This window comes from Thamnophis elegans, chromosome Z (genome assembly GCF_009769535.1).
Source record: "Thamnophis elegans isolate rThaEle1 chromosome Z, rThaEle1.pri, whole genome shotgun sequence".
Taxonomy (NCBI): Eukaryota; Metazoa; Chordata; class Lepidosauria; order Squamata; family Colubridae; genus Thamnophis; species Thamnophis elegans.
Window position 1 is genome coordinate 29,090 of NC_045558.1, and position 25,848 is coordinate 54,937.

The 25,848-nt window shown below is 64.3% G+C and overlaps 3 protein-coding genes across 5 annotated transcripts in view; 2 read left to right on the top strand and 1 right to left on the bottom strand.

Annotated features, from left to right (window-relative positions):
• The first annotated feature begins 3,709 nt into the window (after nt 1–3,709).
• On the top strand, nt 3,710–9,851 carry ASB10 (ankyrin repeat and SOCS box containing 10). Its single transcript, XM_032234763.1, has 5 exons — nt 3,710–3,896; nt 6,105–6,372; nt 7,961–8,465; nt 9,461–9,574; nt 9,666–9,851. Exons 1-5 carry the CDS (start codon nt 3,710–3,712, stop codon nt 9,849–9,851), a joined length of 1,260 nt encoding a protein of 419 aa, XP_032090654.1.
• A 2,370-nt stretch (nt 9,852–12,221) lies between these two features.
• GBX1 (gastrulation brain homeobox 1) lies at nt 12,222–17,268 on the top strand. The gene is made up of 2 exons (XM_032234764.1): nt 12,222–12,693; nt 16,688–17,268. Exons 1-2 carry the CDS (start codon nt 12,222–12,224, stop codon nt 17,266–17,268), a joined length of 1,053 nt encoding a protein of 350 aa, XP_032090655.1.
• A 641-nt stretch (nt 17,269–17,909) lies between these two features.
• AGAP3 (ArfGAP with GTPase domain, ankyrin repeat and PH domain 3) overlaps nt 17,910–25,848 on the bottom strand; it is a 45,262-nt gene continuing 37,323 nt past the window's right edge. For 2 of the 3 annotated variants that reach the window (XM_032235464.1, XM_032235462.1), the window contains exons 13-18: nt 25,571–25,732; nt 22,777–22,931; nt 22,460–22,550; nt 21,960–22,182; nt 18,814–19,069; nt 17,910–18,676 (exon numbers count right to left, since the gene is read on the bottom strand). In XM_032235464.1, the coding sequence (XP_032091355.1) occupies nt 18,449–18,676; nt 18,814–19,069; nt 21,960–22,182; nt 22,460–22,550; nt 22,777–22,931; nt 25,571–25,732 (1,115 nt within the window). In that variant the 3' untranslated portion in view covers nt 17,910–18,448. The remainder of the gene's footprint in view (nt 18,677–18,813; nt 19,070–21,959; nt 22,183–22,459; nt 22,551–22,776; nt 22,932–25,570; nt 25,733–25,848) is intronic. The other variant, XM_032235463.1, reaches the window with a different exon arrangement.

Consider the following 25,848-nt stretch of genomic DNA (forward strand, 5'->3'; position numbering starts at 1 on the left):
GGGGAGGCCTTCTGGCTTCCTCCTCCTCTTCTTCCTCCTTCCTCCTGCTCCCAAACCCCACTTCCTTCTGGCACCGATGATCTTCCCTAGTTGGGTCATGAAACCCCTGCGAGAAATCTGCCAAGCTCAGAGAGGCCCAGGGAGCCCACTGTCCCCCTCCCCCTCCCCGTCCCCCCCCCTGCAGAAGCCTCCCTGGGACCAGGGCGCTGGGGAGACCCCTCCCCCTCACCCCTGCCCCCCCCCCTCCTCGCCCTCCGCAGTGTCCTGGCAGCGGCTGATACAGAGGCATGGCGGGGAGGTCACCAGCAGCCTGGACCTGAGCGGCCTGGCGAAGGTGTCGGACAGCTACAGCCAGGGCAGCCTGGCCAGGGCCGTGAAAATGGTGCTGACCGAGCGGCGCCTCCTGCAGCTGGTCAAGAAGCCCCTCGCGGCCAGCGAGTTCCTGCAGATGCTGGGCAGGGTGGACCCCATCTACCCCGAGGAGCTGGGGCTGCTGCAGGTACCCCCCCTCCCCTCGGCCTCCGCGGGCCTTTCCCAAAGGGAAGCGTTTATCAGGAGGGCCTGTTAGAGGGCACCTTTTCAGGCCGACTCTGGTGACGGCCGGCGGTTCGATCCCGGCCAGCTCAAGGTCGACTCAGCCTTCCGTCCTTCCGAGGTTGGTAAAATGAGGACCCAGATGACGGAGCTCTTTGGGACTTTTTCCACCTGGTCCTCTTCGTGCCCCACTTCAGCCGCCCACCCAACCTTCGGAGGGGGTCACTGCCGCCTTCCTTGTTCCTCCGTCAGCCTCACCGGGGGGCGCCTCACCCTCTTCCCCTGTATAAAGCCGGCAGTGTCATCCCCCCACCCACCCCCAGGGCAGAGAGGGCAGCCAGGAGGGCCCATCCAGCCACCCGGTGGGTGAAGGTGCCCTTTGGTGTCTTCCCACAGGACTGGTACAACAAAACTCCTCTGGGCAGAAGGAAGCTGGAGGAGGAGGAGAATCTGCCAGCGGGCCCAGAGAAGCCGGGGCAGAAGAAGTGACGCCCCTGGCGGCCACAGAAGCACAATTCTGCGGAGGGCAGAGGGGTCTCTTGGGGGGGGGGGTGTTGCATTAAGAATGACCCTGGCACGGCGCCCAGGACAAGGAACCCAGCACTGCCTTTTGGTGGCTCTGTGGGAGGTGGGGTGGGGAAGGGGGCCTCTTGTGGGGAGTCCAGAAAGCCTCATGGCCACCTTGAGCCAAGAGGGCACGGAGGGCAGAGGGATAGGAAGAAAGGAAGAAGTGGTGGCAGCCGAGCAGCTGAGGGCACAGGGAGGCAGAGGCTCGATCCCCGCTTCCCGCCAGACCCCTCTACTGGACAGGAGGCCTGGCTGGGGGAGGGGTTTGCAGGACCCCCTAACCCCTGCCAGGCTGTGCGTGGGCAGGATCAGGGCCCGGCTGCAGAGACCCTCCAGAATGGCTGACAGGGGGCGAGCAGGACTGTCTGTGTGGGCCTTGCAAGCAATCCTCACCACCCATCGGGTGGCCCAAGAAGACCCTTCACTGGAGCCCCATCCAACCCTGAATCCGAACCCCCTTCCTATTGGGACATTGGAAGCCTTCCCCCCCCCCCGCTGCCTGTCAGGCCCCCAAGGGCGGAGGAAACCTTGGAAACCTGCCCAGCTCATACCCAAGCTGCCCTCCACAGCTGCCCACCCCCTGGGAAGGGGTCCTCCTGGGCCACGCGTTTCCCCCAGCACGCAGCCCCACTAGCAGGGACTGAAGGAGAATCTGTCTTGTGCCAGCAGAAGGACCCATTAGCCCAAGAACTCTGGCCCTCTCCCCTCCTCAGAAGTGGGGTCCCTGTGCTTGAAGAGGTGCCACCTCAGGGAGCCGGAGATCTGCTCTCTGGGTGGCCATGCCCACTCTAGGAAGGCATAGGAGGGGCTGCAGCCGGTGCTCCCCCCCCCCGAGGTCATCGTAACGCCTGGCGTGACCGTCCAGACATCAAAGGGCCTTTCCGCCTTCCGCATGAGGCCCCCTGCCCCTAAAGCGAGCTAGGGGGACCCTGCCTGGGCAGATTTGGAGCCCGTCTTTTGCCCCGGCCTGAGTGCTCTGCCAGCGGGAAAAGGAGCTTGGGGAGGCTGAGGGTTTCGCTGGCAAAAGGTTGGCAGGAGGCCTCGCAGCCGAAAACGGAGCTTGGGATGGGCACACGGCCATACAGCCACCCCAGGCTCCATTTTTTCTGGCAGAGGCACGGGGGGGGGGGGGGCTGGTCCTTCGCTGTCTTCTCCAGGGCTGCCCCTCGGGCCACATCTAAGCACCTTGCGGGCCGTATGGAGCTCCTGGGCCTTGAGTTTGGCACCCCTAGTCTGACCGAATTAATTGGATTAGAGACTGCTGGGTGGTGATGGGGGGAAACACGGTTATCTCTCCCCTCCCTTCCCCCGCAGGGTGTTTCTTGTTGGCTGTTCCACTGCATGAACCATCGTCCGAGAGAGGGGGGGGGAGGGAGGGAGGGAGATGAGCTTCCCAAAGGCAGCCAGTCAAACTTTTATGAGCAGCCCATAAAACGAGGTCAGAAAAATGAGTCAGCCGCACCGAGGACTGCAAAGCCAGCCGGGGCCAAGAGGGGGCCTGTGACTGCAGCAAAATATCCAATAGGAATCATCATCGTCGTCTTTTAATGACCCATAATCCTTTGCAGGGTGGCGCCTGGCCACCTGAATAGGGCTGAGGGTTTACTGGCTGGATGCCCTTCCCTGTCACCAATGCGGAGTTTTGTTCAGTGGATGAATCCTGATTGTGTCCAGAGAGAGAAATATCTGCGTCTACCTAGGCTTGAACTCACAGCCTCCTGAGCTCCACCTCTAGGCCACCACAAAATATCCCATGGGAATATTCTAGGAAAAGGCGTCGTCAACCAATGTGGATGCTGTAGGGCAGAGTTCCCGACCTTTCCTGCTTGTTGGCCCGGAGCGGAAGGAGGGAGGGGAGGGGAGGGGAAGGGGGATGGCTTTGTGAGAGAGCCAGGTGCGTGTGTGTGAGCACCCGTTGGGTGAGTGGGGCCACGGGCGCTCGTGTGAGTAAGGCCACCAGTGCCCATCATGCTTCCATGAGGCCCCAGCACCCTAGATATTTGCACTCATCTGGCCCCGTTGCTAAAAGGCCGTGGGTCGTGACCCACAGGTTGGAAGCCCCTGCTCCAGCGGACTCTGAGCAGCCGATGCACCCGGCTGCTGGCGCAGTGGGTTGGAGGGCAGCGTTGCCTATTGGTGGCCCCTGGGATTTAAAATTACGGATTTAGCCGTCCCTGAGGTCCAAAGAGGTTGGTGACCCCTGATCTCGTCCCACCCACCTGCCCCCATTCCTGGCAGAGGGCAGCCCAGACTTCCTCTCGAAAGTCTCTGGGGATGAGGCTCCCGTCTGTTCCAGGGGTTGGTTGATCTCCTCCCTGCCAGAGGGCCAGGCTTGGCATGGAACCCGGGCTGCCTTGGCACGCAAGTGGAATATATTTTGGGAAGCCATGACCCACCGGCAGATGATCTAATTCTGGCTGCCAGAAAAAGGCTATTTATAGGGGCTCCGTCAGGGGCAAGGAGAGGCTTCGCCCGGTGGCTGCTTGCTGGAGGCCGCAGCTCCTCCAGGAGGGCCATGGCACGCTGCCCCTCCTTCTCCGGCCCTTCCAGGAAGGACTTCCAGGAGCTGCGGGAGGAGCCCAGGCCTGGCAGGGGGGAGGGGCCCCAGATGGCCAGGGCCCTGCAGAGCAGGAGGGCACAGGAGGGGCCCCTGGAGTGCCGGGACCCCGTGGTGCACAACGCCCTCTACACGGGGAACCTGGCCGAGGTGCAGCGCCACTTCTCCGAACGGTCGGCGGTCAACCTGCTCATCCACGCCGAGGGTCCGGACCTGCGCTGGACCAGCCAGAAATGGGGTAAGAGCAGGAGGGAAGCTCGGAGGCTTCCAGGGTGCTGCTGCTGCCGCCGCACCCCTGCGCGGCCGGTGCTGAGCTGGCTGCAAACTCAGGGGGGGCAGGCTGAGATCTGCCTGCCATCTGTCAGAAATGGTGTGGGGTCTCCTGCTTGGGCAGGGGTTGGACTAGATGACCTCCAAGGTCCCTTCCAACTCTGCTAATCTGCAATCTGTAAATCCCGCCCCCACGGCCAACTTTCTGCGGCCAAATCCCCGTGGGAGAGTTTGAACGATTCGATGGAATTATTCAAAATAATTAATAAATTATTATTTTTCCCATTTCATTTTCTCCCTGTTCTTGGCGTCTTTTCTTGGATGATTCTATTCCACCATTTCTTGGACATTAACCGAAATGTGCTTGTTTTCAGGAGGCCTCTGGACTTCCTGTTTCCCTTCCTTTCTCAAGACGCTCCTTCTTGTCCCAGAAGCTTCTTCAGCTCTGAGAAGATGGGAGGGAGGGGGGGGGGATTGGGTGGGGGATTGGTCTCCCTTTGAGGCAGCAAGAAGCCTCTTCAAAAAGCAAAGGACCCAGAAATTCCTGAAAACAAGCAGCTTTGGGACAAGCAGGACCAGGAGGGGGAAGAGATTAACTTAACTCTCCTCCTGCAATGAGTTGGCTGAATTATCCCCCAACCTGCCAAAGACCTGCCAGCCTGCTTCTCTCTCCCACCTGGAGGAAGGGCTGGCTAGGAGGCCCGGCTGGCGGGGCCGGAAGTCCCACTGCAGAGGTTGCCCCCCTGGGTGCCTCCAGAAGGGAAGGGTCTGGTGGGAGTGGGCCGCCTCCTGTCCATCTCAGCCAAAAGCTGCCAGGGCTCCATCCTCCTCCCCCTCCCCGGTCTCTCCAGGGGGCAAAATCTGCTTCATCTCAAGGTGGGGGGGGGCACACCTTGAGGCAAACTGTCAACAAATCTTTAAATAAGTTTATTGTTTAAAAGTAGTTCAACTCTAAGCTTCCTAGGTGAAGCTTCTTGGACCTTAGAGGTCTTATAGTCCAGCCCCTTCTCAAGTAGGAGACCCCAGACCATTTCAGACAAGTGGCTGTCCAGTCTCTTCTTAAAAGCCTCCAGTGACAAAGCGCCCACAATTTCTGGTAGCAAGCAGTTCCACTGGTTAATTGGACTCACTGTTAGGAAGTTTCTCCTCAATTCCAGGTTGCATAGTTTAGTTTCCATCCATTGTTCCTTGTCCTGCTTTCTGGTCCTTTGGGAAATCGACCCTCTCCTCTCTGTAGCAGCCCCTCAAATACTGGAATACTCTATTCCAATAATATAATAATAGAATCTCATAAATAACAACGACAATAATAATATATTAATTTATACTACTACTACTACTAACAATAGCAGCAGCAGCAGCAGTAGTAGTCCAGAACCAAAGTGATTCCTGAGAGGAAATGGCTCTTAGTAACCCTAATCCCCCCTCCCCCCCCCCAAAAAAACCCCAAGATCTACACTAGCTGAGCTTTCCCGGATTGTGTGAGCGCAGCTGCTGGGCCCGACTCGCCTGGTGCCTAAGCACTACGGTCTGGTATATAAACTTCTATAAAAGTAGGTGCTTCTTGCTACGGGACCTTCCAGGCGGCGCACTCCGGGGGCCGCTCCGATCGGGCAGGGAAGCCCCCCCCCCCCCCACACACACACACGCCGGCTCCCCTTGGCGCACTTGAACGCCGCTCCTGCCGGCCCAGGCGTTGCCCTTCCCCAGGCGCCAGGTCAGGTGTTCCAGGGTTAAAGCTCCCCGCCGCCGGGGACATCGTCCGTCTCCCTCCGGGGAAGAGGCGCAGCCATGGAACCCATCTCGACGCTCAGGGCGCGGGGAGGGGCGCAGGCCTTCTGGCAGGCCCTGCTGGCGGGCGACGGCTGCACCCTTCTCTGCTGCCTGAGCGACCCCGAGAGCGGCGTGGGCCCCAACTCCGTCTTCGACACCAGCGATTCCCACGAGTGGCAGCAGTATCGCTCCAGTGCCCGCCAGCTGCGTGCGTGGCGAGAGAGCGCGCGGAGTGGGGCCGGCCAGCTTCACGGAGAAAGGGAGGGCGGCAGCTGTGGGCGCGGGGGTCCCACTCCCGCCCCTTCTCCCTCTGCGGGGGTGGGGAGCTGGGGCTGGGAAGGCCGCCCACCCCCAGAGGCTGCCCCGAGGCTCAGGCGGCTGACCCTCCGCCTTCTGTCCGCAGGGCTGTGGTCTCTGACCTACGAGCAGGAGCTCACCACGCCGCTGCACATCACGGCCAGCCGCGGCTACCTGGACTGTTTGCGCCACCTGCTGCTGCGCGGAGCCGAGGTGGATCTGGCGCCCGGTGGACAGACCGCCCTGCACGCGGCTTGCGCAACGGCCACCGCCGACTGCGTCCGGCTGCTGCTCTCTTTCGGCGCTGACCCCGGGGCTGTCTCCGAAGGCGGATTTCAGCCGCTCCACCTCTGCCGGAACCCCGCTTCGAGCGAGTGAGTAGCTCCGCCTCGCGACGCCCCGCAGAGCAAGAGCCGAGGGCTCGCCCTGAGCAGCTGGCTGCGGAAGAGGAGGGGAGGGGGCTTCGGAAAGCTTTGGGGCGTTTGAAAGCACCCGGCCGTTAGGTCCCCAGAGCCGGGCTTCCATGCCGCGTTTCCCCCCTTTTGGCTCTTTGAATTGTTGCAAAACGGGGCAGCTGGAAGGCGGTGGAAGCAAGAGTCCGATCCACTGGCTCGTGCCAAATCCCGCAGCGCTCTTTTGGATCCGGCTTCTCCCAGGTGTCGGGGCAGGGGCCCCCCGCCGGCGCTTTCTAGCCCTAGACGCGCACGGGCGGCCAGCGGGAAGGAGAGGCCGCTAGGCCGTGTCTCGGAACCAGCCGCCAGGCTCGCGAGTTCTGTGCGGGAAGGGGGGGCACAACGGGGGGCTGGGCAATGCTTCTCCAGCGCCCGCTCAGCCCTGAGGTAGCCCGTTCTGTCTGCGTGTGGCCGAGGGGGCCCCGCGCATGGGACTCCTTGACTTTCCCTTTCTCGAATAGTGGAGCCGCCACACCCAAAGGGAAGGCCGCCGCGGCCGCTCGGGATGTCGCCCAGCCTCCCGCGAAGCGATGCGACGCCGCCTGTGTTTGCTGGAAGTGCTTTGGCCCAAGAATCGCTGGCGGCCGCCAGTGGGAGCCCTCCACGGCGTCCTCTGGGCCCCCAAATCACCCAGCCGTCCTCGTGACGGAACGGGACCAGTTGCCACGGCCCCCACCGTCCGCGGGGGACAATTCGCTGTGCAGGACAATTGGACAGTTTAATGACTTAAAATCAGTTAAAAGAACATTTTAATTTGTGTCCTTCGCATTTCATCCCCTCCCTCCTTTGGCATCGTGTCTTCAATGCTTTTATTCTACCCGATAAAAAGAAATATTGTTTATTGGATATCGGGGTAACTCTCGTCGCGCAGGGAGTTGTTCCGCGGCGAGTTGTCCCGGCCTTCCCTCGCTACGGAGCGGCGGAGTAGAAGCGGGTAGGAATTGAAAACGGCTTCACTCCGGCCTTTCCCCGCTGCCCACCGAAGCGCCTTCTGCCCCCTAGGTTGAGCGTGGCGGGCAGCCCTGGGGCCCGCGCCACACTGACCTCTGCTCCGAGGCAGCGCCCGGCCTTGGACGGCGTTTCATAGAAAAGAAGAGCTTGGGCGCAGCGGTGGGGGGGAGGGAGGGAACGAGGTGGGGCCGCTGCGTAAAAGGCGCCCGGGAGCCTCTTCAGCTCAGCGGTGGGGAAAAGGCCCTTTAGGAAACGACGGGGCCGAAAGCGAGTGTCGCCTCCCCAGCTACTCTGAATAGCCCTGGGCAGGAGAGGCGCCAGAGGCTTCGGGGGTCACCAATCCTCGAGTCCGCCTTCCCCGCTGAGATGCCGGCTTAAAGAGGACTCCGTGTGTCGGGCCTTTCCTTGCGGGGGAGCGGGCTGGCGAGAAAGAAAGGCGGACCCCCAGAGCGGGAGCTGCGCTTGGGGAAGGGGTCGGGCCGCGGTTTCGGCCGGGTTTGGGGTCTCAAGAAAGACCCGCCAGCGTCACTCCCTTCCCCGCTGTTTCCTCCCGTTCCAGGTGCGCCCGCCTTCTGCTGAGCCACGGGGCGGTGGTGAATTGCGCGTCCGAGGAGGAAGGGGATACCCCGCTGCACGTGGCCGCTCGGCTGGGCTTGGCGGAGCACGTGCGCCTCTTCCTAAGCCACGGAGCCGCCCTGGAGGCCAAGAACGCCGAGGGGGAAACACCGCTGATCTCAGCCTGCGCCCTGGCCCACTCCGCCCAGGCGGCGGACGCTTACTACGAGGTGTGCCGGCTGCTAGTGGAAGCCGGCGCCCGGGTGAACGCCGCCGACCGCGACCGCCAGCGACCGCTGCACCAGGCCTGCAAGAGCGCCAACTCGCGCGTGGTGGCGCTGCTCCTGGCCCACGGCGCCAACGTCAACATCATGAGCTACAGCGGCAACACGGCGCTCCACAACGCCCTGCAGGTGGCGCCCTACCGCCTGGAGCACCGGCCGGAGTTGGCGGTGCGCCACCTGCTCAACCACGGCGCGGTGCGCGTCTGGCCAGGCGCGCTACTCAAGGTGCGAGTCCACCCGGTGGCCACGCGGGGCGAGGAGGCGACGGCCTAGCAGGAACCGCGGCTTGCTCGCCTCCCTAAAGTCTCCCGGGGACGAGACCGCGAGGCCTCCAACTCCCCTCTCCCCCTACGCAGGGGGACGGCCGGACTGCAAGGGGCGCGGGGGGGGGGGGAGTCCACGCTGGTGGTTGCCTGTCCTCGGGGATCACGGGGCTGCCGCGCTTAAGGCCGCAGCCGGCTCTCTCTGGCCAGGCCCGTGAAGAGGAGAACAGATGAACAGTTGGAGGGGACCTTGTAGGTCATCTAGCCCAACCCCATCCTCCCAAGCGGACCCTTCACCGTTTCTGACAGAAGGGTTCGAGCTGGGCAGCGCAGGGCAGTCCAGACGTGCAAGCCTAGGGTGCCCAGAGGCTGCCCACGTCCCTTCGGGCTCTTAGTCACGGAGCTGCCAACTTCGGGATTTGGGTTACTGTCCCCGCTGGCCAGGAAATTAATTGGGGGATTCGTGGAGTGGCAGAATGGATACAGGCTTGGCCGCGTCCTCTAAAGCCCAAAGGAAACGTGGCCGCCCGCGCACCCCACTCTTGGACTTTCTTAAGCCAACTCGATTCTCCGGGCTCGAGGCTCTCTTGGCCAAGCGTGAGGTTCGGGCCACCAGCCACACGGTCAAGCAGCGGCCCGGCGGGAGGGAGGAGGCGGATTCAGCGTTTCTGTTAACCGGGGGTTGCGTTGCCGTCATCTCCGCCCTGGTTCTAATGGGTGCGAATTGCAGCGCTCTTCCTTCGGGTCCCGATGGCGGAAGGGGTGGGCGGGCTCGTAGGTACCACAGGAAAGCAAAGGCAAGCAATTCTCGCCCCCCCCCCACGCCTCTTCTTTGGCCACTTCTGCGCTCTTCCCCAACCTTTAGCGCCGTCTTCACGCGGGGATTCGGGCCCGAGAAAGCCAAACTGCTCTCAACACTCACAGCCCGCTTCTCTTCCTGCCTCCCCCCCCCCCCAGGTGCTGCGCCACTGCTGCGCTTCCCCTCGCACGCTGGAGACCCTGCTCAACTGCTACGTGCGAGTGCCCGCCACGGAGGCCTGGCAGCAGGCTGTCCCAGAAGAGCTAGTGCAGGTGAGTCGGCGTGAGCGTCCCGGGGGGGGGGGGGCTTCTGCTGCCAGGGTTGCCTTTCCCGTTCTCACGAGCCCCGCTTCCCTCTTTGCAGCAGCACCCGCGGTTCTTCCGGTCCCTCTTCGCCCTCGGCCAGGGACCCCGCAGCCTGCAACACCTGGCCAGGTGCGCTCTCCGCAGCTGCTTGGAAGGCCGCCTCCCCCAGGCCCTGCCCCACCTGCAGCTGCCCCCCGCCTTGCATCAGTTCGTGCTGCTTCGCTTCGAGGACGTCCTTTACTAGCCGCCCGCCCGCCCCTTCTCAGCCCCCCTCCGGGGCTGGTGGTCGTCGGGGGCTGCCTGTAATCCCATCCGAGCGAATCGGCCGCATCAGCCCAGCCCTGATAGGTATGGCGGGCCCCTCTTCCACGGAAAGCCTGCTGCGCCTGGAGCACTCCGACCGATCCGGACGACGCGGGGAGGGAGGCGGCAGAGAGCGAGAATCGCCGTCTGGAGAAGGACCCAGGGATCTGCCAGAGATCCGGAAGACAAAGAAGGCCGTGGATGCGCACGGGGGCCGCGCTCGCTTCCTGGGACTGGGCTCCGGTGAGGTCAAGCGCACCAAGCAGGCAGAGACTCCAGGCGCTTGGACACCCCGATCTGCTCCGGCCTAGCCTCCTTGCGAGCCCCTGGCCCATTCCGGCGGCTTCCCTGGGGGAGCACTGGGGTGGCTGCTGGATTCCCCAGAGTGAGAGAGCCCCCCACCCCCAAATCTTCAAACTGACGTAGCGCGCTGGAAAGGCAGGTGAAAGGAAACCGGAGAAGCCCTTTGTCGTCCGTCCGTTTCCTCCACCCCCCTTTTCCTCTCTTCTACCCCGCCCCCCCACAAAAAAGCCTTTGGCGTGTGGAGAACCCCGGGAAGCTCCCTGCTTTTTTGTAGATTGGCCATGTGTGGAATAAAGAGGCTGCTTCCCCTTAGTGCGTGGCCGCGGATGTGTGTTTCCTCCGCGTTCCCGGCACAAGCGGAGGACGGACGCGTCCAGCCGCGGGAGAAGGGCCCGGCGCAGCCTAATGGGTGGGCAGATTCCCAGACAAGCGGGTCCTGCTGCCCCTCCAGCAGGTCACCACCAGGCGGCGCTGCAGGTCGCAGCTGGATGGGGCTCGCAGAGGACGCTTTGAGGCGGGGGGGGGGGCAGCGGCGGATGAAAAGATGGGAGGGGGGGCACTGGCGTGACAGAGAGTGCCGGCCCCTTGCCTTGCTCGGGACAGGACTCGCGTCCCTGCCATAGTGCGAGGGTCCAGGATGGTCCCGTGCAGGCCTTGGCGCACAGAGTCCATTTGATGCCCTGACTGGGAAACAAGGGGCGGGAAGGACGGGGGGGGGGGCATTTCTCTGAGCACTTGGGGAATCTTCCGCCTCGGACCTTCCGCCCGGCTTTCCCCCAGGCAGCCTCCTCCTGCCCCCTTCCTGCCCCGATTCCCGGAGAAAAGGCAGCGGGGAGGACGCTCACCACCCTTCCGAGATCCCCCCCCCCCAAGGAGAGGTCTGGGCGCAACAGGTGCGGGAATTCACCGCTCCTCGCTCCGTTCGGCCCAAGTAGGCAGAGGAGCAGGTGAGCCCCGGGCGCTTCCTGCCTCGGAAAGGGCAGCGCCGAGGGGCTTGCGGGGCGGCCCATTCCCAAGGGAGTGGGCGGCATACAAATGCCAATAAACTCTAAACTCCCTTCTCCCTCCGGCTCTGCGAGATGGGAGGACGGTGGACGGAGCCACTTTTCTCCCCCCCCCCACAAAAAAGGACCAAGGGGTCTGTCGGGGTGGCTGGCCAGGAGCTCCGGTGGGAAGACCGTGGCAAGAGCCGTGGCAAGAAGACTGGCGCTGCTTCGGGTGCCCTCGAGCGGGAGAACTCGAACGATGGGGAGAAATCGGGGGGGGGGGCGTCAGCGTGCCCAGAGCCACGGGGTAGGAGGGCTCCCCGCCAGCGATCGGACAGCGAGCCGAGCGAGGAGGGCAGAGGGAGGACTGGCACATCACCGGGCAACGTCCAAGCACAGACAAGCGACGCGACCCGCTCACCGTCCTGCCCCGAGAAGAGGGGAGCGCGGCCGGGGGAGTCGATTGGTGGGAGAGTCCCGTAGGGCCCCTCCCCCGCACCGCCCGCGGGGCAGCTGGTCCCGCCCAGCCCCACAAAAGGCCCTTGTGCGCCCGGCCGGTAATTGGCAATCATCAATCACCAGTCATAATGGCTGATGAGGCGGGAGGGGGCGGCGCTTCCCAGGGGCCCCCTGGCCGCTCCAGTGGGAACCCGCCGCTGCTCCCTGGCCCGGCCGCGGGGCGGGCGGCTCTGGGGGGAACTCAAGCGGAATTTGAGGAAGATGGATGAGCGCGGAGGCAGGGCGACACCCCTCCCACCTCCTCTGCCATCCCCTCCCTCCTCGCCCGCCCGCCCGCCCGCCCTCTCTCGGCAGACAGCGCCAGCCAAGCGCCAGGGCGGCAGCGGGAGGAACGGCGCGGCAGCGGCAGCGGCGGCGGCTCCGTCGAAGGGCCCCGGCCGAGCGACCAGAGGCGGAAAGCGAGCGGCCGTGCCTCCGCCGGGGCTGGAGCTCCGGGTCACCCCGGGGACTCTGGCGGGGGGGCAGCCGGGCCGGTAAGTGCCGGCGGGGTCGGGGCCGCCGCCATGCAGAGGCCAAGTAGCGGCCAAGGGGCCGCCTTCTCCATCGATTCCCTGATCGGGCACTCGCCGCCCGCCCCGCGCTCCGGCCCGCTGCTCTACACCGGCTACCCGATGTTCATGCCCTACCGGCCGCTGGTGCTGCCCCACGGGCCGCTGCAAGCCGCTACCGGGCTGCCCCCGCTGGCCCCGCTGGCTTCCTTCGCCGGCCGCCTCAGCAACTCCTTCTGCGCCAGTCTCGGCCAAGCCGTCCCGTCCATGGTGGCGCTCACCACCGCCTTGCCGAGCTTCGGGGAGCCCCCGGACGGCTTCTACCCGCCCCAGGAATTGCCGGTCGCCGGCAGGAGCAGCGCGGAGCCCCCCTGCCGACGCCGCAGCGGGGCAGAAGAATTGGAAAGAGGCGACCTGTCTCCGGCTCGGGACAAAGGAGCCCCGGAGCCGCCGCTGCACTTCCCGGACCCCTTTCCCGGCCTGGCAGGTGGGTCCCTCGGTGGCGGCAGGTGGGCGGGCTGCGCGAGGGCTCCTCCGGCCGGTTGCTGCGTGGGAAGAACTTATATCGCGGAGGGAAAGTTTGTCTATTCACCGATCGGATATCCGGGGGAGGGGGGGATCAGCAGGGGATGCGAACCGACCGAGCTTCCGGGGTGGATGAAGCAATCGCCCACCCTCAGAGTCAGCGGGGTCCCTTCTCCCTTCCCGTTGGCCAGCAGCCGCCCCCCCCCCCCGGGCCGTAATCCTGTTCCCGTGCCTCCTTCGGCTGTGGCCCCCGTAGCTTTTGGCCCCTCTCTTACAGCGCTCGGTGCCCAAATTATGATCCGGCTGCCGCCTTTGCCCCAACCCGCCCGCGGGCTCCAGTCTCTTCCCAAAGGGCGCACCTGGGAGGAACCGGGCGCTCTCGGACGCCAACAGAGATTGCCCGGAAGGGTCCCTTCGGCTCTGCGCGCCTCACCGCAGCCGCCACACCGAGCGCTTGTCCCGGACGTGCCGAAGGACCTCTCCTTCCTCCGGTGACAGAGATCTCTCGCGGGCCGGGGGCTCCATCCGGAAAACCACGGGTAGGAGGGAGGGAGCTGTCCCTGGTGCTGCGGAGCAGCCGAGCTGAGCCGCCCGTTCCCACTCGCGACCAAAGGGCGGAGGGCTCGCTTTGCGACGTTCCCTGCTCCAGAGGCCGGGACAGCGGGCTCTCTACAAGCCCTCTTGGAGCAGCCGCCCCAACCCCCGCGTGAATCGGTCAACCTCGAGCTGTGGCGGCGCCCGTTGTGAAAGGAGGCGCGCGAAGCTCTCCCTCTGGGCTGGCCGCCCCCGAGACTCTCAGGGGTTCCGGACGGACGGAGAGCGGCCGCCGGACGTGATGCCTGCAGTGGCGGGTTTTCTGCTTTTTTGCGGGGGGGAGGGAAGTTCGGGCGGGTCTCCCGTAGCAAGTCCCGGTCGGGAGCCTCTTTCGACCGTGGCGGGTCGGAGGGTCCTTTGGTGCTTCTCCCTCCGAGAAGATGCCAAGAGAGTCGGGGACGGTTGGCGGCGAAAAGTTGCAGCGACCGACGCGGCGCGAAACCACCCGTCCATCCTGAGAAGAGAGGCGGTTACTCCCGAGTAAATCCCGTTAAGGCATCCGGTGGTTTGGGGTCGGGTCTGGCCGGCAACATTTGCGGTACGAAAAGAGGGAGGGGAGCAGCCCGCTCTGCGTCGGGCTGCCTAGTTTGAGGGCGAGGAATCCGTTGCTCCCCTCCCTCCCTCCCTCCCTCCCTCCCGCCACTTTCCCCGCTTGGAGCCCTGCGGGGCAGGCGCAGCGCGGAGACCCGGGGTGCAGACATTGAACGCTCACACAATCAAGGGGTGATGGAAAGGGACGATCCCCACGCGTGGAGAGCCTAGGTCCCCATTGCAGGAACTTGGGGGAGGGGGGGCACTTCCTGCATCTCAGGAGATCGGGGTCGCAGGGGGTCCAAGTCGCAGGGGGGATGGGGGGGGTGCGGGACCCTATTGGAAGTGGCCAGAGATCGTTGGCATGGGGGGGGGGGCGGGCGGGCGAGCTACCACGCAGCCTTCTCGAGGCTTCGGACGAGGGGACGTTAGTTGTCCAGGACTCCTGGCCCAGAAGGCTTTGAACTGCAGCCTCCATCATCCCCAGCCCAGCAGGAGAGGCTAACCTGGTCAACCTTGCTAAGAGCAGCTTCAAAATCTTCCCGTTCCCGGCATCAAGCGCTGCCCAGCAAAAGGGGCGGTCGGCCCGCGCTCCCTGGCCCTTCCTTGCCTGTGCGCCGCGCCAGGGCGGTTTCGGGCAGCCCTGCCCCGGGTCACCCGCAGGCCGAGCGGAGGGAGAGGATCGCGCTGCCGCCTTCCTCGGGCGCTTGCCTGCGAGTCCCGGAGCCGGCCCCGCTTTGGCAGCCGATTCCGAGCGCAGCGCCTGTCGGGCCCGCAAGGCCATCGGGGGTCGGGGATGACCGAGAGCCAGAGCGGAAGGTGAAACGAAAGCTAAAAACTGAACCGAATCGGAAGAACGCAGCGAGCGACCGTTGGGGGCGGCGGCCGGAGACCACCTGGCCGAATCCCGCAGGAACCCTCCGAAGGAAGCTTCCTCTCCTCGGCCGACAACTTGCCCGGCGTGGCCGGATTTCATCGGGTCCATTTATTACGGCGGGGCCGAAAAAAGCGCTTCGCACGTGCCCAGAGGCCGTTAGGTCACCCCCTGCGCTGCTGGGCTCTTCCATGGGGAACCGGGCGGAGAAGTCAGCGGGGAGGGCCCGGATTTCCAGACTCAGACAAGCGGGACTCACTGGGTTCATTGGCCGAGACGGCTCGAATGACCCCGTCCCGTCCCGGCCTGAATCTGAGGCGGGAGCTCCCCGCGCGGCTCCCTGCTTTGCAGAGGCGTTTGGGCGGCCCGGCCTGCGGAGCCTGCGATTGCAATGCAGGGCAGGGACCACCCAGCGGAGGCTCTCGGGCCCTCGGGCCGCGACTGAGCACCGCCGCGGATCCAGAAGGTCTGTGCGGAAAGGAGGAAGCTCGCTTCCGACGGAGGGTGGCGGTGACCAGGCCTCTTCCATCCCCCCCCCCCCACAGCTGGGTGCTGGGCGCCTCCCGGCCGGCTGCCTTCCGAGCAAGCCACCTTCCTTGGCGAGCCTCCTCCGCCCCAAAGCTCCCGCAGGTCAGTGCTGGCGGTGCTGGAGCCGGAGGAGGGATGGATTCAGCAACGGGACAGGAGGATGGAGTCCAGGCGGCCTCGGATTTCCTGGCTTCGGGAAGCGCGGCGGGAGAAGGAGCCTCTGGAAAGGGCCTCGCCTCTTCCTGGCAGAAAGCCCAGACGGGCAGAGGGCAGCCCCCGAAGCAGGCAGGCGTCCGGGAAGAAAGACCCCCTTTCTCGGACTGGCCAAAGCTTCCCCCCCCCTCCCCATCCGACCTCACCGCAGGGCGCTTTGGGCCTGCAGCGCAAGAGGCTGCCCGGTTCTCTCCTTTTGCGCCCGGCCTGACAGGGGTTCTCCATCTGCCCAACGCAAGCGGCGACCAGCGGTCTCCGCCCGAGGAGGAAACCGGGGGGTTCGCCTGACCACTTTCCCCGTCTGAGCTCGGCGGCGGCTTTACTCGGGCGTCCTGCTTCGGAGCTGCGTCCGCACGGCTGCCCGCCTCCCCGGGACGACATCTCCCACCCACACACACGCGGGAGTGGGACGTGTCAGCCGCGCCTCCTGCTCCTACCAGTTCGGGGACGCAGGAGCTAGGCAGCTTGGCCCGGGTTTGATCCGTGGGGCAGTGCCGCGCGTGTCGGGGTTCCTATTTGACGGGACGGTCCCTCTCCGTGGGGAGAGACGTCCCCTCTTCTCCTCCACGCGTTCCCTCCCCCCCTCTCTCACTCTACCCTTCCTCTTCCACTAATATGACGCCCCTGTCTGTCTGTCTGTCTCTCTCTCTCACTCTCACTCACTCTTTCCTCTTCCACTAATATGACGCCCCTGTCTGTCCGTCTCTCTCACTCTCTCTCTCTCTCACTCACTCTTTCCTCTTCCACTAATATGACGCCCCTGTCTGTCTGTCTGTCTGTCTGTCTCACTCTCTCTCTCTCTCTCTCACTCTTTCCTCTTCCACTAATATGACGCCCCTGTCTGTCTGTCTGTCTCTCTCTCTCACTCTTTCCTCTTCCACTAATATGACGCCCCTGTCTGTCTGTCTGTCTGTCTCACTCTCTCTCTCTCTCTCTCTCTCTCTCTCTCACTCTTTCCTCTTCCACTAATATGACGCCCCTGTCTGTCTGTCTGTCTCTCTCTCTCACTCTTTCCTCTTCCACTAATATGACGCCCCTGTCTGTCTGTCTGTCTGTCTGTCTCACTCTCTCTCTCTCTCTCTCTCTCTCTCTCTCTCTCTCTCACTCACTCTTTCCTCTTCCACTAATATGACGCCCCTGTCTGTCCGTCTGTTTCTCTCTCTCTCTTTCCTTCCTCTTCCACTAATCAGACATGACTGTCTGTCTGTCTCCGCAGACGGCAAAGGCGCCTACAGCTCGGACGAGGAGAAGGCGGACGAGCGGGCGGGCGAGGCGGGCTGCGGCAGCGAGCAGGACAGCTCGCCGGAGGCGGAGAGCGAAGAGGAGCCGTTCCTGGAGGGTCCCGGCGGCGGCGGCGGCGGCGTCCCGGTGCCAGCCAAAGCCAAGGCTAAGCGCGGCGTGGGCGAGCAAGCGGCGGCGGCGGTTCCTCCCGCCGCCTCTTCCTCCTCCTCGACCTCCTCGTCGTCGTCGGGGGGCCCGGGCAAGAGCCGCCGTCGGCGCACGGCCTTCACCAGCGAGCAGCTGCTGGAGCTGGAGAAGGAGTTCCACTGCAAGAAGTACCTGAGCCTGACGGAGCGCTCCCAGATCGCCCACGCGCTCAAGCTCTCCGAGGTCCAGGTCAAGATCTGGTTCCAGAACCGGCGCGCCAAGTGGAAGCGCATCAAGGCCGGCAACGTCAGCGGCCGCTCCGGGGAGCCGGTGCGGAACCCCAAGATCGTGGTGCCCATCCCGGTCCACGTCAACCGCTTCGCCGTGCGCAGCCAACACCAGCAGCTGGAGCAGGCCCAGCGACCCTGAAGCCCCCACCCCGCCTGTACAGCCCCCCCGCTTATTTATTCGTGTAAAGTCTGTACATAAGGGGCGCCCCCCTCCCTCCCCCTTGTACATGAGCTCCCCCCCCACCGCGCCCCGACCCCCGTATCTGTTCCGTGCGGAATCGTGTATTGGATCAATAAATCTATTTTGTATGGACCTGCCACCCCGAGTGATCGACTCCCAGCGCGGTTGTTGCGGGAGAGGAGGGTGGGGTGAGGGAGGTCCGCCTGCCCCCCACCCCCATGCCCGCCCATGGTGGGACCCTTCCTCCGGCTGGGAAAGAGTCAGCGAAGCCCACCGTGCCAGTTTTCTGAAAGCAGAATGGAGAGGGGGGGGGAAGGGGGGAAAGGCTGCCCCTCCCCTCCCCACTGGCTAACTATCCAAAGGGCTCCATGGGGGTCCTCGCAGCAGCCGCTTCTTCATCCCCCTCCCCACCAGAGGCACAAGGGCAGATTTCCCCAGTAGCACTCAGCAGGAGTCTGGAGAGCCCCCAAAGCAAAGGGAGGGCGGCTATTGGGGTGGGGGCAGCCATTGCCCCCCAAGGCTTGAAGGTCTCTGGCTAGGAGTCCCCTGTGCCCCCCCCCCTCCGTGAAGGACGACAAAAGTGACTGCAGAGGCCTCGGTGGGTTCCGAGTGAAGCTCTTCCTTTATTCTGCAGCTTCTCTGCTGGGGGGGTGGGGGTGGGGGAGGGGAACATTCTCTCACACTTCCACGCAGAGACACACACACACACACACACAGAACAGGGCAGCAAACCTTATTTACAGACTGTCATATAAATATTTCCAATGTACACTTTATACACAAGTGACTTGAAACGGAGGGGGGGGGGTCGCTGGGGGAGCTCCGCCAGCATTGAAACCGCCCCCTCCTCTCCCCCTCCCCGAATCCCCACATCAGGCTGAGGAACTGCAGCAGGTCCTGGGAGAAGCAAGGGGGAGGGGGGACTGACCCCTGGAGTGGGGCTGGGAGGAGGAATGGGGGGGAGACAAGGGGGCTCCTCAGCGCCCCCAGTGGAGTCCACTTGCCCTTTCTCTTGGGCTGGGGGGAGAGGACCCCATCCAAGAAACTCTAGTCCCTCTGGGCCCGCAAAGAAAGGTGGGGGGGTGGGGGGGCAGGACCGCTGGGCTCTGCCTGCCGAGAGCCGTGGGTAGGGGGCCTCTCAGGGACTTGGGCCCCGCACAGGGCAGCCCAGTTCGGAGTGCGGAGTGCCGGAGGCGTTGTTGTTGAGGTTCCGGCGAGGCAGGCTCGGGGTCAGGCTGCCCACGGGGGCTTCGCCGGGGCAGCCGTGCTGCAGCAGCATCTCCACGCACTCCTGGCTGCCGGCACGGCGCGCGTAGCCAAGGGGTGTCAGGCCACGGGCGTCCCGGCTCTTCACGTCCACGCCGTACTGCAGGGATGAGAAGGAAGCTCGGAGGAGGCCCTTCCAGTGCGAGTGTCGGGGGGGGGGGGCAGGGAAGACTTTTGCAGTGTTGGAGGGAGGGGCAGGGGGGGGAGGGGGGGGAGGGAGGGGGGGTGTCTTCTTACCCAGATGAGCAGCTGGGTGAAGACCACGTTGGCCATGGCGCAGGACAGGTGCAGTGCCGTCCGGCCGTCCCCGTCGCCGTAGGTCTCGTTCACCTCCTCCTTGGAGCCGTGGGCCAAGAGCAGCACCACCGTCCGCAGGTCGTCCTCTACCACCGCCCGCAGCAGCTGCTGCCCGAGGGGGACGTCCGAGTGGGGCAGGGGGGCCAGGAAGAGCTTCTGCTCGTACTTGGCCCGGATCCAGCGCTCCTTCTCTTCCCTGCAGACGGGGGGGGACGGGACGGAGGGAGGCTTGGGGAGGCGTCCGGAACCCCGCCTGCCGCCCTCCCCCAGAGACCCCCTGCTGCTATCTAGAGTCCCCAGCTGGAAAGGCCGGGACGGAGGAGACGGGCACCGTGGAAATATCGCGGCCTCCATCTCTCGCACACAAAGGGGGGGGGGGGATCGATGCTGCCGGCACCCGGCTATCTGCCTCCTATTCTATCCATCTCTATCTGCTCAGCCGCCCTCCACTGAGCATGCTCGGCTCCCCCACCCCATCCCCTAGACCCCCAGGCCAGCGCTGATAAGTCCCCCGTCAGAAAGGCCTCTTGTCTGGGTGTCCGGATGAGTGAGTGACAGGCCCGGCCAGACAAGGCCGAAGCCCTCCCTTGGGCCGCCCGGCTGGGGCCCGCCTTAACCCTCTGCCTTCCCATCCTGGGCAGCTGGCTGATGCCTCCCCGTCCCCCCCCCCCATGCAGAGGGCCGGAGCCGTGTCTGTGTGTGTCTGTGAGACTCATGGACTCAGAGCAAAGGAATGCCCCTCCCGTCGCATCCCCCACAGGTGGCCAGAAGAAGGGGGCGAGCAGGACAGGGCCCACTGCTGCCACCAGAGGCGGCCCAGGAGGGCAACCCAAGGGGCAGCAAGAGCAGCCCCCTCCCCCCACTCTGACGGCCACCATCTTTGGGAACATCAGCCGAAAACGGCTCTGAACGGCTGGGCTGGACGGACAGCCAAGGGATGGACGGACACAGCTGGGGGAGCAGTCCTGCCGGCTGCCTCAACACCCAGCACTGCCCAAAATCTCCACAGAAAATTCTCCCCCTCCTGGATGAAGAAGAGCCCCCTCCCCACCTAAGTCCGGAGCCCCTTTCTCTCCGCTGCCTCCCCACAGCCTTCACCCAGGACTCCCAGCAGTGGGGAAATGTAAATTTTGGGCGTGGCTTAGTGGAGGGGGGGTCATGTGTCTGGGTGGGCGTGGCCAACCTTTCCCCACTTTTTAAAACATCTTTTTTTTCCTGGCTATTCGCCCCAACCGGCAGGGAAAAAATGCTTTAAAAAGCGGGGGGGGGGGGGGGGGGGGGGGGGGTCCGATGATCTCCTTGGAAGCCTTTTTTTAAACTGCCGGTTCACAGAACCAGCGACCATCGTCCTGAGCAGTTCAGCCGAACCGGGAGGATCTCCAGCAACTGAACTGGACGCTTGAGGTGGGGGGGGGGGAGCCCAGAAGGTCCCCGGGCTTAGAGCTGCCGTCCCGCTTTTGAGAGCAAAAATTGGTTCTCAAAAGATGATGGGCAGACCCAAAAATGGGGGGGGGGGAGGAGTCCACCCTGGTGGTCCTGATAGGGAAAGCAACACTCAGAAGTGGAGCCCCCCCGCCCCCCCTGTTCCTTTCTCCAGGGAATCCATCGGCTGCCCAACAGGGAGACCCCCCCCCCAATTGACCTCTCTCCCGTGACTTCCACCACCACGGGGCTTCCTAACAATCCTTAGATGCTCTTTTGAGTCCTACACTTCCGACCGTTCGTTTAGTGACCGTTCGAAGGTGACTGAAAAAGCGACTTATGAATTGTTCACACTTAACGATCGTTGTGGCCTCCCTGTGGCCACAGGATCCAGCGCCTGGCAAGTGGCTCGTATTTATGACGGTCGCCGTGTCCCAGAAGGGGGGGGGTGTTCCCCCGTTTTGCGACCTTCAGCTGAGCAAAGAAGCCAGATCCGCTTAACGACCGCCTGATTAAATGGACAGCTGCAGGGATTGGCTTAATAACAAATCTTGTGATGGGAGGACACCGTGATGGTTGTAAGTGTGAGGACTGAGGGCAAAGTTTCAGTGCCGTCCGGACTTCCAACCCTGTTGAGACCCCCTCCAGCCGGTCTGTGTGTGTGTGTGTTTCTTCTTCCCTCCTTTTGGGCAAATGGCCTCTTTGGGGGGGGCTACGGTCCGTCCGCAGGGGTCTCCAGCCGAGCCCCTCCTCCCCAGAAGGAGTCCGCCTTCCCTCTGACCCTCTGCTGGGGGGGGGGCCTAAGAGACCCCACAATTCACACGGCTCAGACTTTCTGCCACACACCACGTTTTCTCTCTTTCTATTTTCCCCAAGAATTCAGTTTAATTGCCCACCGATTCCTGCCACCCTCCCCCCGCCCCAAATTGAGCCCAGAATTTAGGCTGCCAAGGGAGAAATTTCTGAAGTGACTTTTCTCCCCACGGTCGTTAAGCGAATGACTGCAGTTCTGTAGCTGGTCACCTGGTTGTTAAGTGAGTCGGGCTCCCCCCTTGACTTTGCTGGTCAGAAAGTCGCGAAAGATGCCCCGCCTGTCGTAAGTATGAAGCCAGTTGCCAAACGTCCCAATAGAAATCATGGGACTGCGGGGAGACTTCAACGGTCGTAAAGGTGAAAAATGGTCACAAGTCCCTTTTTTCAGTACCGTCGTAACTTCGGTCACTAAACGAACTGTCGTGAAGCTGAGGACTGCCTGGATACAGTACCCTTCCTTCAAGGGCCGTACGGCTTCCCCCTCCCAGTCTAAGTTTCTGTCCTGGCCGGGTGGCACCCGCCTCCGTGCCCCCCCCCGCAGGCCCCGCCTTTCTCCTTCCAGAGCTGCCCCCCACCACCCCAGCCCCTGAAGTTGCCCTCTGCCCCCTCCCCTGCTCCAGGGGCAGAGCGGGGGGCTGGAAAGGGGCGGAAGGCCAAGCGGCACGAAGGCCTGGGTGGGGCAGGGAATGGGCCCATGGGGAGGGGGGACCCTCTCCTACATCCTCCCCTGCCTCCCCTCCTTCGCCCAGGGTTTCCTCCCAGCAGAGCCAGCTCCAGGCTTCCCTGGACACCCAAGGCCCCTCGTGGGAGGGAGGGGGGTGGGGGCAGGGAAGGGCGGCCGTCCGGCCTACCTGCAGCTCTCCGGGCCCGGCTTGGAGTAGCTCTTGGTGGCGCCTTCCCAGACCGAGTTGGCCAGGGCGTTCCCGATGGCCGTCATGACCGTCACCAGCTCCAGCGGCCAGTCGTCCAGGTCCAGGGAGCGGACGCGTGAGAGGTGCGTGCCCAGGTGGCGGTGGATGCCGGAGCACTCGATGCAAATGAGAGCCCCCAGGTTCAGGCTGGCCCAGTCAGGATCTGGGGGGGGGGGGAGAGGGTCAGCCCGGCTGCCAGGACCCCCTCCCCCCCGTTCAGGTTTCCTTCCCTGCCTCCAGATGCCCCCAAGGGAGCCCCTCCACTGGGGTCTTTCCGGGCCCTCCCCATCCATCCCTAGCCTTGGTCCTCCCAGCTTCACCCTGGGATGTTGCCCAGCTGCCCATGAGCCTGGAGATCCCCCTCTGTTCCCCCCCAACTCCCCAGCCCTGCCACCCGCCCACCCCGGAGGCCCTCGGCCACCCCACCCCCGGCTACTCACTGGCCGCGTCGCAGTCTACGCAGAAGCCGTTGCCCCGGACGGTGCGGATGGACTGGAGGGCGACCGCGTCGCTGTGGCTGCCCAGCCGCGACTGAAAGACAACGGAGGTCAGGCTCTGCCTGGTGGGCCGGGAGGAAGGAGCCCCCTCCCACATTGGAGCCACCGGGGGCAGACCGAGAGGGTGGGGGTCCTCTGGTGGATCTGCTGGGCCTGAGAGCCCTGTGGCCGGGATCAAGGGGCAGAGCCAACAGGCCCAAATGGTGAGCTGTGTCCCGACACACACACACACACACGCACACACACACACGCACACACACCTTGTGCTTGCTGCTCTCGCAGCCCTGCAGGCTGGCCAGGATCTGGCTCTCGATGGCTTGCACCCACAGCTCCCGTTCCTCGGCCGTGGAGGCCTCAAAGAGCCACGACTGTCCAGTCAGGGAGACCACGATGAACTCGAAGCTCTCCTCTTGGTCTGCAGGAGGGAGGGGGGGGAGCGGCCTCAGTTTCCCCACCGGAGCTCAGAGAGCTGCGTCCCCACTTCTTCCGCTCTGCCAGCCCCTTTGCCCGGAGGACAAAAGAATACCCAGGGGACCCTCCAGCAGCCCCCTCCCCTCTCTACTGCAGAGGCCTCTCCTCAAGGGGCCTTGCCTGAAAGGGCAGTGGAGAGGCGGGGGGTCCGAGGCCCAGAAACGCCTTCGGAAGGGCACCGAGGTCTGGTGGCACCAAGGCACCGATTTTTAGACCAGTTTTAAGAAGTGGCACCATCATTTCCCGGGTTCACCCGTCCCTTTCCCGATCGCCATGCAGGGGCAGAGCTCGCAAGGGAGCCCCAGGAGACCACCAGGCCCAGCCGAAGGGTAAGTGCCAGGCAAGTGCCAGGAAGGCTTCCGGGCTTTCCGACGGGACAGGCGGGAGACGGAGGAGGCCCACTGCAGATCCACACACACTCCCCTTTTCCCTCTGTGGCTGGTGCCCGCCTCTGGAGCTGCCCGAATCCTGTCCTGAGCCCAGTTGAGCCCTGCTGGCATCCTGGGCAGCCTTGGTCTGTGCCTCCCGCCCCACTCCCAGGGTTTTGGGGAAGAGCTTGGCTTGCAGGATGGCGGGCCTGGGGGACGATGGTGGGGTGGGCCGGGCTGGGGAGTGGGGGGCTGCCCGTGCACCAGCAGCACTTCATTACACAGCCCTCTCCGTCCCCCCCCTCGCATTGCATTCCTGGGAGCCCAGGGGCAACCCCCCCCCCTTTCAACTCATTAGCTCGGTGACTGACCAACTGAGAAATTAGAGGAACATTTGCGTAATTTGATGGGAGACGGGGGAGGGGTGGCGGAGCGGAGAGGGGCAGCGCAGCTCAGGACTTGGCACTGGCGAGCCACCCCCCTCCCCTCCCCAGGTGGTGGCCTGGATGATGGGGGAGCAGGCGGGCGGGCAGAATCGGTGGGCAGAGGGAGGAAGAAGGGCTGGGGGCAGCCGTGTCGCCTGATTCTTCCTGGATGGTGCTTCACGGAGCGAAAGCCTCTTGAGGGTGGCACTGCAGCTCGGCTATGGCGGCCACCACCGTTAATGGGTGTTCACCCAGCGACCTCGTCTCCCACGCTGCCACGGCAACAAGCCCTCCAAACGAGGAGGAAATTAGCGGGGGCACCGCCAAGGAAGCAGGAGAGCCAGGTCAAGCGGCCCCCGCCGGCCAAGGCTGCCACCTCGGGGCACTTCCCGCAGTGTGGCGCCCACGGGCCATCCGCACACACCACCGGGATGGAGCCCACTCCCCTGGATCTGCGTGTGGGATGTGTGTGTGTGTGTGTGTGTGTGTGTGTGTGCCGATGTCTGCCCTGGCGGTGGGGTCCCCTGCAGGTCCCACTACCCCAGCCCTGTAGGAGGGGAAAGGAGGGTCAGGGTTGCCCCTCCCCTGGCACAAAAGGCTTGCCGGGGACTCTGCCAGCCACCGGGGGGGGGGGGTGTTGTGGGGACCTGCGTGAGGCGGGGGCCCATTTGTTAACCTCGCTCGGCTGCCGCCTCATTTTGCAGCTCATTAAACCCAATATTCGCAACCTGTATTAATGCAGTGGGACCCCCCCCCCCCTGCCCTTCTTGCTTTCCCCCACCCGGCAAGGCACGGCACGGGGGGGGGGGGGGCGAAGCCACGGGAGACTGTGGAGGGTGGGGAGAACAGCAAGAGCCCCCCACCTCCGCAGAAGGGAGGGTGGTCCATTGGGGAGCGGTGGCCGGTGGCAGAGGAGGGAGGTTTGAAGGGGGCCCCGCCCAAGCCCACCCCGTGGCAGAGAGATCACAGCAGGACAGGATGGAGGAAGGCCGTCAGCCGGTCCTCCTTGGCAGGGTGGGTGGGAATGCCTTCTGCCCCCTTCCCTCTCTTTCGGGCCCCACTGGCTGTGCCCCCAGCTTTGATAGCCCTCGGAGGCTCTTGCAGATGATGCCAGCCCCCCCCTCCCCAAAAAAACACCCAAGGCCAGGGGCATGTCAACTGGCGGGGTGGATGCCAGCCACTTTAAAAAACATGCCTATGGGAAGAGCAGGAGCCTCTGTGTGTGTGAGTGTGTGTGTGTGTGTGTGTTGTGATTTATGACCCTTCAGAGCACGGAAGATTCATGGCGCACCCCCTCCCCCATCTGATTAGCTCCTAAGTGAGAGAAAGGGATGGCAATTCATCCCCAGGCCTCGCCCGCTCTCCTCCCAGGGTGCCAACTTTAGGCTGGGGGCTGCCAGCACAGCCCTTCGCCAGCCCAAAGCCCCGGGTGGCTTCCCACCGACGCCCCGCTGTCAACGCAGCTTGTTGGGTCAACGGGCGTTGAATGGAGTCGTTTGAACCCGGGAAACCATGCACTAAGCGGCTCCTCCCAGAAACCCCGGCGACTGTGCCGGGGGAGGCTCACAACCCTCATTGGCAACACTTTCAGCCCTGTCGGTGTGAACCTCCCTCCCCTCCCCCCTCCCCGGGCTGCCTCCAACCCCCAGGGGAGAGCTCAGACGCCGTCACTGGCACAGGCCGGGGCCACAGGGCAGAGATGGGGGGAGGACTTCCCAGGTGCCCCAGCCCTGGAAGCCCCGGCCTGTGCCCGGCTCCTCCCACCAGAGGCCGCTCCCCTGCGAGCTCACCTTCAGCCACGCTGCCCGCCCCGTCGGGTCGGCCCGTACCCGTGCTCTTTTTCCGACGGTGCTTCTTCCGGTTGGCATGAGGGGAGGGCGGCGGCTCCAACTTGGGGCTTGCAGTGCTGGAGACGTTGGGGCTGGAAGTGAGGGAGTCGCTGGCACCGTTGGCTGGAGGGGGGAGGGGAGAAAGGGGGGGGGAGAAGCAAAGAGTCAGGCCCCACCGAAAGGGCTCCCGCTGCCAGCCAGGGCCTCGGCAGACCCCTGCCAGGGCGGCGGAGAGACAC